The following is a 12,976-nucleotide window of genomic DNA, read 5'->3' as shown; positions in this document are numbered from 1 at the left end:
AAAAAAAAAAAAAAAAAAATAAATGAGAAACAAAATTATAAGAATGTTAAAATGCATAAAATAGCTCTAATGTGGATCATTTATCCATAACTTAATAATTATTTTTAAAAAAATGTTGCATGTTATTTTAATTTATTAATTTCTCTTTATAAATAGTCGAAAATATTTACAAATTCATTACATGCACTATCCTAGAAGGTATAACATGTTCTCTACATAGCGGACATTGTGATTTAGTATTTAACCAATCGGTAAGGCAAAACCAACAAAACAAATGACCACAAGGTGTGGTAGTTGTTGGCACATTTTCAAGGCACAACTGGCACATCAGCATACTATGTCTCTCATCAATTGTTAAGTATTTATCAGAGCAATTTTCACTATGGTTTGTTTGCCAGATTTTTAACATACACTGTGCGAGAGTAGCAATTCCTAATAGTCTCAATCCCCAACTGATAGTATCAGTAGGCCTCTGACCATATACCTTCAAATTGAAAAAGAAATAGTACAAAGTACATCTCAGTCACTAGTGTAATATCATTTTGCAAAAATTACCTTTGCATAATCTATTCGTGCTATTCTTTTACCTAAGCTATAATATCGACCAAACATATAAAACAATCCCTTGTGCACTAATATGAAAATGGGTATCATAGTATACATTTTTGTTATGAAAGAGTTTAAAAATGTTACAGCTGCAGGAGTTAATTGGCTATAAGGATGATTAATGGATAGTTCTAATTTTTTTAGCAATCTTATTAATCCTTTCTCTCCAAGACATTCTAAAACTATTGCTAGCAGCCTTGCCTAAATAGTAAGTAAATATTGTGTATTAATAAAATATAGTGCATTTATTTTGTAGTATTTCAACATACATATATAGATGGAACTTTTTGAGCATTTAAATTGGCCTGCACGATGCCAGTGTATTCTTCTCCTAATGTTTGATTTCCCATTCCAGTGGTAAAAAAGAAATAAATCAATTTGAATGGAATATCTGAGTGCATAAAAGGTAGCAATCCAGTCCGTTTCTCAAGAATTTGCAGTACATCGGTAATTTTCTCTCGTAAATATTTTACAAAGTCACCGTCCCTCTGCTGTGATCGTAGAATTTCGGCTTGACTCGCAATTTTTAACTTTCGACGTTTTCTCTTTGCTTCCATTTTTAACGAATAACTACTATACGAAAAATTGAAGGGCAAAATTGTTCCCTTGAATTGAACGCGAAGAGCGAGATCACCAATATTAAGAATAACACTTACTGAATTAATGAATAATGACTAGTAAATTGATTCAAAATAATTCGAACATAACCTCAAACGTTTAAGAAAATCTTGTATTATTTTTTATTAACTTTAAACATTATGGAACAGTATGTATTTGTTATTTATTAAATATTAAAGAGAAATAATAAAAAAAATCCAGTATAAATACAAGACTGAAATATATCGTCGAAATTACATTACACAGTTATGTGAAAGATGCCGTTCATGTACGTATATAATAAAGAAACAAAAAAAATTATTTTTAAATAATGATTCTAGTTTTTTTGTTTAAATCTTAGTCAGATGAGAAATTTATTTATTTAAATATTTTATTTTAGAGTACGAAATATGTATGTACATATACATGTTTACAGTTTAAATACGCGTATAGACGTATCAACGCACATTTATAATATTAAATGTAAAATATTTAACGCACGTTAAAATAATTACAAATAATAAATATTTATTTATGAATCATATTTTGATCCCTAAATAAAGAATTATAAATTCTACTTTGGCGCAAAACAATGATAGTGAAATATGAAGTAAGAACTCACCAAAATTGCAGTATTTCTTGTATTACTTATGATAATTAAAAAATTAAAACGAAGTGCATTGTTATAAATTAGTAAAAAGATCAAAAACAAAGAACGAAAAACAATTAAAAAACGTCTACCGAAAAGAATTTGAATATGATTACGTGCGTTTTGCTAAACGAAAAATGTAACTAGCAAATAGTTACAAATCCATGGAAACCACAGTGATTTTTTTCAATTCGAAATACTGATGCCATATTTAATTTATATTCTGTAATACGAAAAAATTAGTAATTTGTAAATTCTAATGTATATTCAGTGTGATAATTCACAATTAATTAATATTGTCAGTAAAATTCTCGATTTAATTTATTTTAAAACTGCTTTTTTTCTGATATTGTAACTTTAGAATGTTTCTATTATTTACATAATCTTCATGTCATTAAATCTTGTTATTAATACAATAATTTTAATTTTGATTAAAAAAGTTACGATACAAATAAGAAAAATAATTACTTCAAAACAAAACTTTGGTAAGTTGCTTTCCATTAATAGTGATAGAAAGATTTCCCGATTTGAATTAGAAATTGGGGGATTGAGAAAACGAGAAGAGATCTTCGATAAAATAGAACTTCGTTATTATTAGAGTAAGATGAAAATATAACGAGAACCGCTAGCTTACTGCAATCGCTAATAATTAAGCGATACATTTCTCGCTGTTCAAATTCTGATTATTTTTCCGGTATGTTATGCTAAAAAACGTTACGTGTATCTAAAAAACACAACGACGGAATTTACAATTTCGAGTCAAATTTCGCGCGATAACGAGACGCCATGTTTAAATTGTTACCAACGAAGTATCTGCCGCCATTGGCCGGTAAAGTAGCCGCGTGCCGCGTATTCGGCATCGAGCACGGCGTTCTTCGCAATCTACGTAGTGGCATAGTCTCAGACAGAGGGCAAAGCGGCGAGCAGCAGAGAGGCATCGCCCTAGATAACGGTAGAATCGTGGGCTGGTGTCGTGCTGCTTTTTCGTAAAAGTGCTTTCGAAAACGGAGAGGAACCACATCGAAATCGGTCGTGCGTATCTGGGAAAAGCGTCCACCAGAACTGAAGTTGTGTACCCGGTAATGCGTGGAGAAGCCGCCTCGAGCCAATGATTATATCGGCTCATCGAGGCGACCGTGTACGAGCCGAGGACCGTGCCCTGTGAGGAGCTTTGGTGCACCCGCGACCGCGTGAGACTTTCGTGAGTAGCGCGGAATATTTTCCAGCCACCAGTGTTTCTCGGCCACGTTTCGTTTCGTTCGTGGCGAACCGTATTATTAACCGGTGGCACCAGTCCATGGATTCTCCCCACGATCACTTTCGATGTGTTTGCTACGCGTACGGGACGACGAACCGAGCAGCACAGGAGTAGGAAGCGAGTAATCGCCAGAGAATCTCTCGTAGATTGGGATATAGTGGGCTGTGAACAAGGACAGGGAACGCGAGAGAGATAGAGATCGAGCGAGCGAGCAAACGAGGAGGGAGACGAAGACAGTGCGCGAGGAAGAAAGGAGAAAGACAGAGAGAGACACAGAGAGAGAGAGAAAGAGAGAGAGAGCAACGTATACGAGTGCAACGAGAGGGCCATTAGATCCGAGGGATACACGGGTGTATACGTCGAACGGGATTCAACGAATATTTTTGAAGGCGCAAGGTAAGGAGGATAGAAAAGACCAATGTCCCTCTATAGGGATAACGTAGTTCTCTAAAAAAAGAACAGCGTCCCCATACCCCCGGTGAGGTCGTCGTGGCGTGGCACGCTAGGCAAACGCCGCCGGAAATCGTACACGGTGGCCGCCCGCGCGTTTTCCGAGGCGGTGTCTCGCTACGTGCCTCGTTAGATTTTCAAAATTCAGACGGCATCGTCTTCCTACCACCACCGTCTTTATCGTCTCGTCCATTTTTTTGCTCGACTTCTCTTCATAGTCGCGTCGATCTTTCGTCAACTACGTATATGGTTGTCGTTCTCGTGCGGGGACGTTTCATTCATGCGTACACGCCGGTTTTCTCGTGTCAAAATCGCGATGTCGTTTAGATGGCTGGAAAGGGGCCAAGTCTCCCTTATAGGTTATGTTCGGCTATCTGTTCCATCGGGTCGTTACGTCTCGACTTATCGAGCTCGCGATAAGCGTAGCGGCGATTCGTGGGAAAAATTGATGATTTTGAATGCAGTTTCGCGTAACACGAAAGGCGAAACAAAGCTGAATGCGCAAGGAGGGCTCGCTAATACTTTCGCCTGTTCGTTCGTCTTCTTTTTCTCCTTGACTGTTCAGTGATTCACGTGAGTCACCGGCGGCGCAGGAAGTGACTCGAGAAGAAAGAAACTCAGCAACGTGCAACGGCGACGCTTTTGTTTCTCGTGTCTAGAGGTATATATTTGTACAGTAGCAACCGTGTATTCGCGTATCACGCGTACGTTCAACGAGATGAAATTTTTATTTGTCTTTTAAATGACAACAAACCGTTTTACAGAGACCGATTGTATTTCTTGGAATTTCGACGAGGCGGCGTAGTTTATCGTATTTGGAAAATGACCCGTATTTTTCTCTACTACAAATGTTTTACTAAATTTTCTACTCACGTATTTTTTAAAATTTTCTATACAATCAAAATAATATACGGCTGTTTTCATTCTCTAAAAGACTCATTGTATTGATATGTACGCAAGATTGAGAAGTATCAATTTTGAATAGTAAAAAGTTCAACTCGTAGAATGCCCTAGTGTGATCCTAGTTTTTGGAACTAGAAACGTATTTGACGTCAAAAAAAATAATTTTCGTGGAAGGAACACATGAACATTAATTTCGTGTATATCGATTTGATATTTGATTTCAATATTCTGCGTCATTTGAAATTTGACAATAAACCGTCCAATGATAAATGGAAGGCAACGAAATATTTAGTAACAGTAACTAGAAACAATAACCTAATGAAATGAATAATTCATTATCTTGTATATAGTTGTATATAGTAGAATCGTACGAATGAATTAGGAGAGAAACAGAGAGAGAGAAAGAAGCGAGCTAGATTGCATCAAGTCAATTTCTAAAAATCACTAGAACATTTATAAAAATCACTAGAACATTTATGAAACTTCTCGCTATTTATAAAATTTGCAGAAATTTTACAAAATCATGTAATTGCAAATTTTTCCGTGTAAGATTTCCTCAACTCTTTCTTTTTTTTTTTCTAGTAACTGAAAGTATATTAAAGAATGCCATCACGGCTAAAAACTTAAAAAACCCTAGTGTAGCATTTGACGGTTCAAACATATATATATATATATATATATATATATATAGTGTCATTCCATGGTTAAATTCAACACGCGCAATTTTGTGATTTTGTGGTTATGTTTTAGATTTATTGTTAACACAAATCAGCAGCGTTGGAAACGCGGCTAATTGTTGACGGTGTCGAATCGGTTCGACGAAGAATGCAGTGTGCTGTCACGTGACCCGTGAATTTAGTCTCTACGGTAGTGGCGGGCGTTCGTTTTCGTGGAAACTGGTTATAACAGCGTTTCATAGCTGAAATCACATTTACGGAAAATAATTATTTCAATGAACGGGCTCAATGCTAGCCACTCGTGTTCGTATTTAATTTAATTTGCGAGCGCCGGGCTTCGCTTTATTCTTACAAAGCGGGGCGGCGGGGGTCTCGCGTTCAAAATCCGCGTTTATTAACATTTATCCGGCGAATTAATGAATTTAACGTGGTCGAAATAATGAAACTCGCCAGCAGCTCGCTGGAAACGGGACTGGCGAAGGTGGCGAGTTATCAGAGGCGAAGTAGATAACGAGTTTGAAAGCCACCGCGTGGCTAATTTAACGGGAGTTATTTTTAGTCGAGTTTCTGAAATTCGATACGTCAATTTATTTATCCGCGGGATTCGGCGTTCAACCGGTAGACCGGTTGAGGAACGAACCATGCAAATTGGAGTCGTTTACTTTTATAAATAACATTAACAGAGTGAACCTGTTATTCAATTATCTCGCCCACGTCGCATTCGAGACAATTCAATCAAAAAACAATGAAAATTTTTAATTTCAGTTTTTTTTTTTAATGTAATTTGGTAAATCGATATTTTTTTGTTACTTAATTTCACGAAACGTTGTTGACCAAAATATATATATATGAAAAAAGAAAGTAAATTCCATCGATGCAATTAAATAAACCGAATATGTTTTTTTGACTGATTTCTATTTTTGATAACAGATTAAAAAAAAATTAGATATGACGTAAAAGCGGGATTTTTTTAATGCGATACGTCAATCATTGAAAGCTATGTGTGTGTGTGTGTGTGTATATATATATATATATATATATATATATATATATATATATATGTATGTATCTCCGATCAACTTTTTTTTATCTGTTATGAACGAGATAAATAAAAAAAAAGAACAATGTATATATATATATATATATATATATATATATACATGTTATTTCATCACGTTCGTTTTGACTTAAATTATAACATGAATAAAGATTGTAGCCTGAACGATATTGGCAACCGTTTCCCTCCCTTCATCCACCGCTCTTTTACGCTTTCTTTCTTTTTCCGTCTCTCCTTCCCTCCCTCTCTCTCTCTCTCTCTCTCTCTCTCTCTCTCTCTCGCTCGCTCACTCGCTCATTCGCTCACTCTGTTCTCCGATAAAAAACGAATTCCAATCGGCGAGTGAACTAACTTACAAAGTCCTGGAAATTTCGTGCATATTTTCAGGCGTGACGCAATATCCGAGATATGAGATAACGAGAAAGAGCCCCGGGTATGTCGGGGGAAAAAATAAAAAATATTTTCCCCTCGAGGTAGATTCTGGGGGAAATATCACGTGCTAAAAAAAAAAAAAAAAAAAAGTAAAAAGTTCGAACGGTGTAACAATGACAAACGATAAATAAGGAAACTCGACGTGACGAATGACAGCCTGTCGAACCATTTTCAGTATTTCGTTTGGTTATTTTCGCGCGGCGGAAGAAAAAGTTTTTTTGGTCGGTAATGTTCGTAACATTTTTATTCGTAGAATTGTTGGCTGGGGGGCAATATTTTTAGAATTTATATTCAATACTTTTATTATTATTAGATTGTTCGATTAGAAACGTGTTTAGAATTTGTTGGATATTATAAAATATATTAAATATATTTAAATTAAACATTTATTAAATATTATTAAATATATTTAAATTAAATATTTATTAAATATTAAATATATTTAAATTAAATATTTATTAAATATTAAATATTAAATATATTTAAATTAAATATTTATTAAATATTATTACATGTATTATTAAATATATTTGAATATTATACCTAGCAAGTTCTTTAGTTAGAAATATTATTTTTAATAATTTGTGTAGACGTTATAAAATATATTAAATGTATTTAAATGTTGTACCTAACAACAACTTTAGTTCGAAATATTATTTTTAATGATTCGCGTACGATGGTCTGTCAGTATATTTTTCAGCGTGTGTTTTGCGTTTCAAGCGAGTCAGCAAGTTGAGCAACTTTTGCAAGGACAGTAAAAATGTTTAGCTGTCGTCGAGTTTCATGATGGCGTAGCACGTCATCGGGGAATAGAGCTGGCGGAGATGATTTCACTGCGTATCATTAGGATGCACGCTGATTCAGATAAATATCGACCTTAGCCTCTATAAATAGATAGAATAGTGCATCGTAGAGTCTTGGTCTAGCTTCCCGACTAATTTCCTCCTTCGTGCCGTTATTCGAATTTATTGGAAGTTCTTTTTCCTAGGCTGAAGAAAATCTGATCTCAAGTTCAGAAATCTAGATACTTTCGAAATCTTGAGAACCCCTTCTCTTTGTATCTGGGATTACTCTTCTCCGCATTTTCCAAATTTGCCCGACAGAACATTTCCAACTTCACAACGATTGTAAACCGTTCTCCAACAAACGAATGAAATAACTATCTCGTTTCTTTAAATAAAAATTATACATATCCTTAGAAACGACGTTCGGAGATGGTATCGTTATAATTACGCGTATCGCATTCAAAGGTGTAGTGCATGCCCCACTCTGGTGTCTATAGAACCAGAGTTCCGTGCAAAATTACTATTACGTTCGCTCGGCGAGGCAAGAGTGACTCATGAACTAATGCAATCATTTGTAACGCTCGCTACGCGAGAAATGACGTAACGAAAGTGTATCACACGTCATATCCGCGTTGTTCCCGACTCGATGTACTTTTTCCACATTTTATCGCGTCATTGTTCAGCTGGCGTCGATTCGATCTCCACTGCTCCACATTCCACCGTTCTCTGTCCTACACCACGTTCTCTGCACTTTGCCCCCTAAATAGACCGCATGTATTCGTGCTAATTTATATTTTTGCAGGATAGCAAGCATTTCAGCTATCAAATCTTGCAGCGAGTTCTAAAGTTTTAAGATTTACAAGTTTCAATTACGTCGAGGTTATGCACGCTGAAATTCTCTTTGCTCCACATTTTGTGGTTCTCTACATATTATCATTTGTTTTACACATAGGCTGCGTGTGTTCATGTAACTTCGTATTTTTATGAAATAGAAATTTGCTTCAACCGTGAAGTCTTACAATAAATTGTAAATCGTTGAGGTTATGTTTCCACTCCACATTTTATAGTTCTCTGCACTTTGTCCCCTAACTAGACTGCATGTATTCGTGCTAGTTCATATTTTTGCAAGATAGAATCGAAGTAAAACCTCTTTTTAGCTATCAAAGCTTGCAATGAGTTCTAAACCTTAAGATTTGCAGGTTTGAAACCACATTGAGGTTATGTACGCAGAAATTCTCTTTGCTCCACATTTTGTGGTTTTCTACATACTTTGTTCTACACATAGGCTGCGTGTGTTCATGTAACTTCGTATTTTTATGAAATAGAAATTTGCTTCAACCGTGAAGTCTTACAGTAAATTGTAAATTTAAATCGTTGAGGTTATGTTTCCACTCCACGTTTTATAGTTCTCTGCACTTTGTCCCTTAATTAGACTGCATGTATTCGTGCTAGTTCATATTTTTGCAAGATAGAATCGAAGTAAAACCTCTTTTTAGCTATCAAAGCTTGCAATGAGTTCTAAATCTTAAGATTTGCAGGTTTGAAACCACATTGAGGTTATGTACGCAGAAATTCTCTTTGCTCCACATTTTGTGGTTTTCTACATACTTTGTTCTACACATAGGCTGCGTGTGTTCATGTAACTTCGTATTTTTATGAAATAGAAATTTGCTTCAACCGTGAAGTCTTACAGTAAATTGTAAATTTAAATCGTTGAGGTTATGTTTCCACTCCACGTTTTATAGTTCTCTGCACTTTGTCCCTTAATTAGACTGCATGTATTCGTGCTAGTTCATATTTTTGCAAAATAGAATCGAAGTAAAACCCTTTTTAGCTATCAAAGCTTGCAATGAGTTCTAAATCTTAAGATCTGCAGGTTTGAAACGACATTGAGGTTATGTACGCAGAAATTCTCTTTGCTCTACATTTTGTGGTTCTCTGCACTCTGTTCTATAAGTAGACTGTGTATGTTCATGTAAATTCGTATTTTTATGAAATAAAAATTCGTTTCAACCATGAAATCTTACAGTAAATTGTAAATCGTTTAATTTACGAGTTGATAATTAGCTATATTGAGGTTATGTATGTAAAGATTCTTTCTACGCCACGTTCTATAGTTCTCTGTACTTTGTCCCATAACTAAACTGCACGTATTCGTGCCAATTCATATTTTTGCCAAATAGAGAAATCGTTTCAACGATCAGATTTCACGAATGAATTCTAAACTTTAAGTTTGAACTGTGTCGAGATTATGTATGTAAAAATATCTTCTCTACATTTTACAGTTTTTTGCACTTTGTCCCATAAGTTGGCTACGTTCATGCAAGTTCGTATTTTTATGAAATAGAATCCAATCGGGAATTTGTTTCGCCCATTGAATCGAATTGCAATCGAATTGTAAACTGTTTAATTTATTACTAGGTTAAAATTAATCACGTCGACGTTACGCGCGTGAAATTTCTTGGATTTCAGTTCGAAGTTTATAACCCGCATCGTTCAGTCTCGCGGAATATAGAATTTTCTTTAGAAAATTCCCTCGAATTTATCTACCCTTGATAACTCCGCGCTTATTTATAAGTTATCGGCTCTTTATTTATAGGGCGAACCGTGCTTAGTAGACTTTGACGAATAAATGTTTATCGATACTTATCGCTTGGTCCGGTGGAATGGGAATTTTCTCCTTTCCTTTTCAGAAATTTCTGCCCCATAAGATCCGTTATTTGATCCGCGCGTAGAACATCTAGAATCTCGATTCCTTCGATCTTTGGACGTGTTTTCTCGCCAGTGACGTACGCAGATTTAGACAAATTTTTCCAGTATCATTTCCAGTGAATTTTGGAGTATTTTGTACATTTGGAATTTACAAGGGAGTCTTCAGAAATTGTTAAAAACCTTGAAGAAAGATGTTTTAATTCTCGACGAAGTATTACGACTCCTTTCAAAGTGGAGAAATAAAGAAAGAAATTGACCGCTCCGAATATTTCTCACTCCAAATTAAAATTAAAAATCAGAATTCCAAATGAAGGTAGAAGAAAGATCGGCTACTCTGTAAATGGCGTTGCAGAAGCTCGATATCGAGGTAAAGAACGAGATAGGAAAGTTGAAAGCAGCTCGAAAGAGGATAGTAAATTAGCAATGGTCGTTTAAACGGTTACGGAAGCGTCGATATATCTTCGGTGGCACTTCTGGCTACGTACTATATTTCAAAGGGCGATACATCGCCGCTTGCCACTAAAAGGGTTGATATAGATGCACGCGTTATGCCTCTGTAATCGATAGTTTCGGACTAGCCTCGACTACGTACGTACTACGATTACCATAGCACGATTATACTGTTCTCCTAGTTCTACAGGAAAATCTATTGGCTGTTCCCCCGGAGGAGTTTTCTGGATTCAGCCATGCTAGAAAATGTCTCTCTTCGTTCGTTAAATTGCGTTTGCCTTTTTTTTTTTTTTTTTTTATAGAATTTTAGAAAGTGGAATACGGTAATCTAAATTTGGTGAATTTCTTTTTACTATAGAATTTTAGGTTATGAAATCCGGTATCTTACGATACTAAGTTACTAGGTTCTAGTAAGTTTTCTGGATTTTCTGCTCGGAAATCTAGCTTGCAAATTTTCTGGAGACTTTGCACTCCAGAATTTCGTATCCGCGATATTAGGAAGATAACATAATTGCAAAATTTTCTGCTCCAAAGTTTTTAGTTGTAAGTAAGAAAGAAAGTGGAATACAGTAATCTATATTTGGTGAATTTCTTTTTACTATAGAATTTTAGGTTATGAAATCCGGCATCTTACGATACTAAGTTACTAGATTCTAGTAAGTTTTCTGGATTTTCTGCTCGGAAATCTAGCTTGCAAATTTTCTGGAGACTGCACTCCAGAATTTAGTATCCGCGATATTAGGGAGATAACATAATTGCAAAATTTTCTGCTCCAAAGTTTTTAGTTGCAAGTAAGAAAGAAAGTGGAATACAGTAATGTATATTTGGTGAATTTTTTTTTATTATAGAATTTTAGGTTATGAAATTTAGTATCTTACGATAGTTACCAGATTCTAGTAATTTTTCTGGATTTTCTGCCCCGAAATCTAGTTTGAAATGTGTTGCAAATTTCTGCTGACTTTTCACTCCAGAATTTGGTATCTGCAATGATAGAACGATCGCAAAAATTGCAAAATTTTCTGTTCCAAAGTGAAAAAAAAAGTAAAATATTGGAATTTTAGGTTATATAAAATTTAGTATCTGTAGTAGTTTCTAGATTATTATAGTTTCATTTACTTTTATTTAGTTTTTATTTAACTAGATATCATAGTTAGTAGATATTATCTACATAGTTACTAGATTATAATAGTTACTAGATATCCGCAATAACAGAAAGATAATGTAATTACGAATTTTTTTGCTCCAAAGTTTTGACGTTAATGACGACTCCGCTTCGAAATAAAATCGAACACTTTGTGTCTTCGATAATTTTCGTAGTGAAGAACAACTTAACAGCGGGATTTAAAGGAAAAAGCGAGACGTGCACGGGTTAACGGAGATACCGAAGATTTTTCTCTGCAATCGACATTCCTCGAGCACACGTTAACTCGCGTGTTCTCGTAACAGGAAACGGGCTGATAACGAACCTCAGCACGATTGTAAAATTGTAAAATCGCAACGATTAAAAATAACCGTGCCTGCTGGTTTTAATCCGCGTCGAAACGCTCTTTTGCGAATGAACCGTGTCCGCTAAAAAATTGAAGTTTCACCGCGAAGAAAACTCCCGTTTCTGCGTTTCTTTCGATTAATGGCTCGCGTTCAATGATCCATTTGCTACATATTTCTGGTCACCGGTGACGTTATCCGCGATTTCACAAGAGAAAAATCTCTAAAGCTTACTTGCCTTTGAATGAGAGTTACAGACATTGATACAAAACTTTCCAAACTCTATAGACACCGATTTTCGGTGTAGAAAATCCCTATTTACGAAAATTCTTAATTCTTCAGAGATGAAATGAAAAATAAAATTTTATACGCCATATATCGTGATAAAAATTTTATGCATTCTCAAGGTGTGTGTCACGCGCAGATTTCCGAGAGTAGAAGATTTCTTTGCAAGTTCCTTGATTCCTCAGATATTCCATATTTCCACTTCGGCCACTATGAAACTTTCCACCGTAAAGCTAAAAGCGCTCCGCTCCTCGCGATAAATGAGTGCACACGCCCGGAGCGCCGGTATGTAAAAATAAATCGTTGCGAAATCGGGCGAATCTTATGCAGAGATAAATGGAGTTTATCGAGATCGGCTCGGATCACTTCGGTCGGATTCCATCGATGTTATCGTGTTTAACGCGCCCGGTTAATTTGATCGTTGCGGCTGGTAAGAAGGGTATTGTGCGCGGCCCCGTTCGATATGGAAATCGTTTGCAAACGAGCGCCCCCAACCCGAATAAATAATTCCGCTTCGGACGGATTCTTCTTCTTCTTCTCTCTCTCCTTTTTTTTTCTTTTTTTTTTTTTTTTTTTTTTAACGAACATATTCCGCTTGGTCTTTTAATTAAATTCCTCGAATCGAGAGGA

The 12,976-nt window shown here is 35.6% G+C and overlaps 1 protein-coding gene across 1 annotated transcript; it reads right to left on the bottom strand.

Moving 5' to 3' along the window:
* Positions 1–115: 115 nt before the first annotated feature.
* LOC122539112 (peroxisome biogenesis factor 10) lies at positions 116–1,449 on the bottom strand. The gene is made up of 3 exons (XM_043673761.1): positions 876–1,449; positions 556–807; positions 116–484 (listed from the first exon to the last, which is right to left on the bottom strand). Exons 1-3 carry the CDS (start codon positions 1,161–1,163, stop codon positions 167–169), a joined length of 858 nt encoding a protein of 285 aa, XP_043529696.1. The 5' UTR covers positions 1,164–1,449; the 3' UTR covers positions 116–166.
* Positions 1,450–12,976: the final 11,527 nt, after the last annotated feature.

The sequence above is a fragment of the Frieseomelitta varia genome, unplaced genomic scaffold (genome assembly GCF_011392965.1).
Source record: "Frieseomelitta varia isolate USP_RPSP 00005682 unplaced genomic scaffold, Fvar_1.2 scaffold_191, whole genome shotgun sequence".
NCBI classification, from domain to species: domain Eukaryota; kingdom Metazoa; phylum Arthropoda; class Insecta; order Hymenoptera; family Apidae; genus Frieseomelitta; species Frieseomelitta varia.
This window is presented reverse-complemented; position numbering and strand designations above follow the sequence as displayed.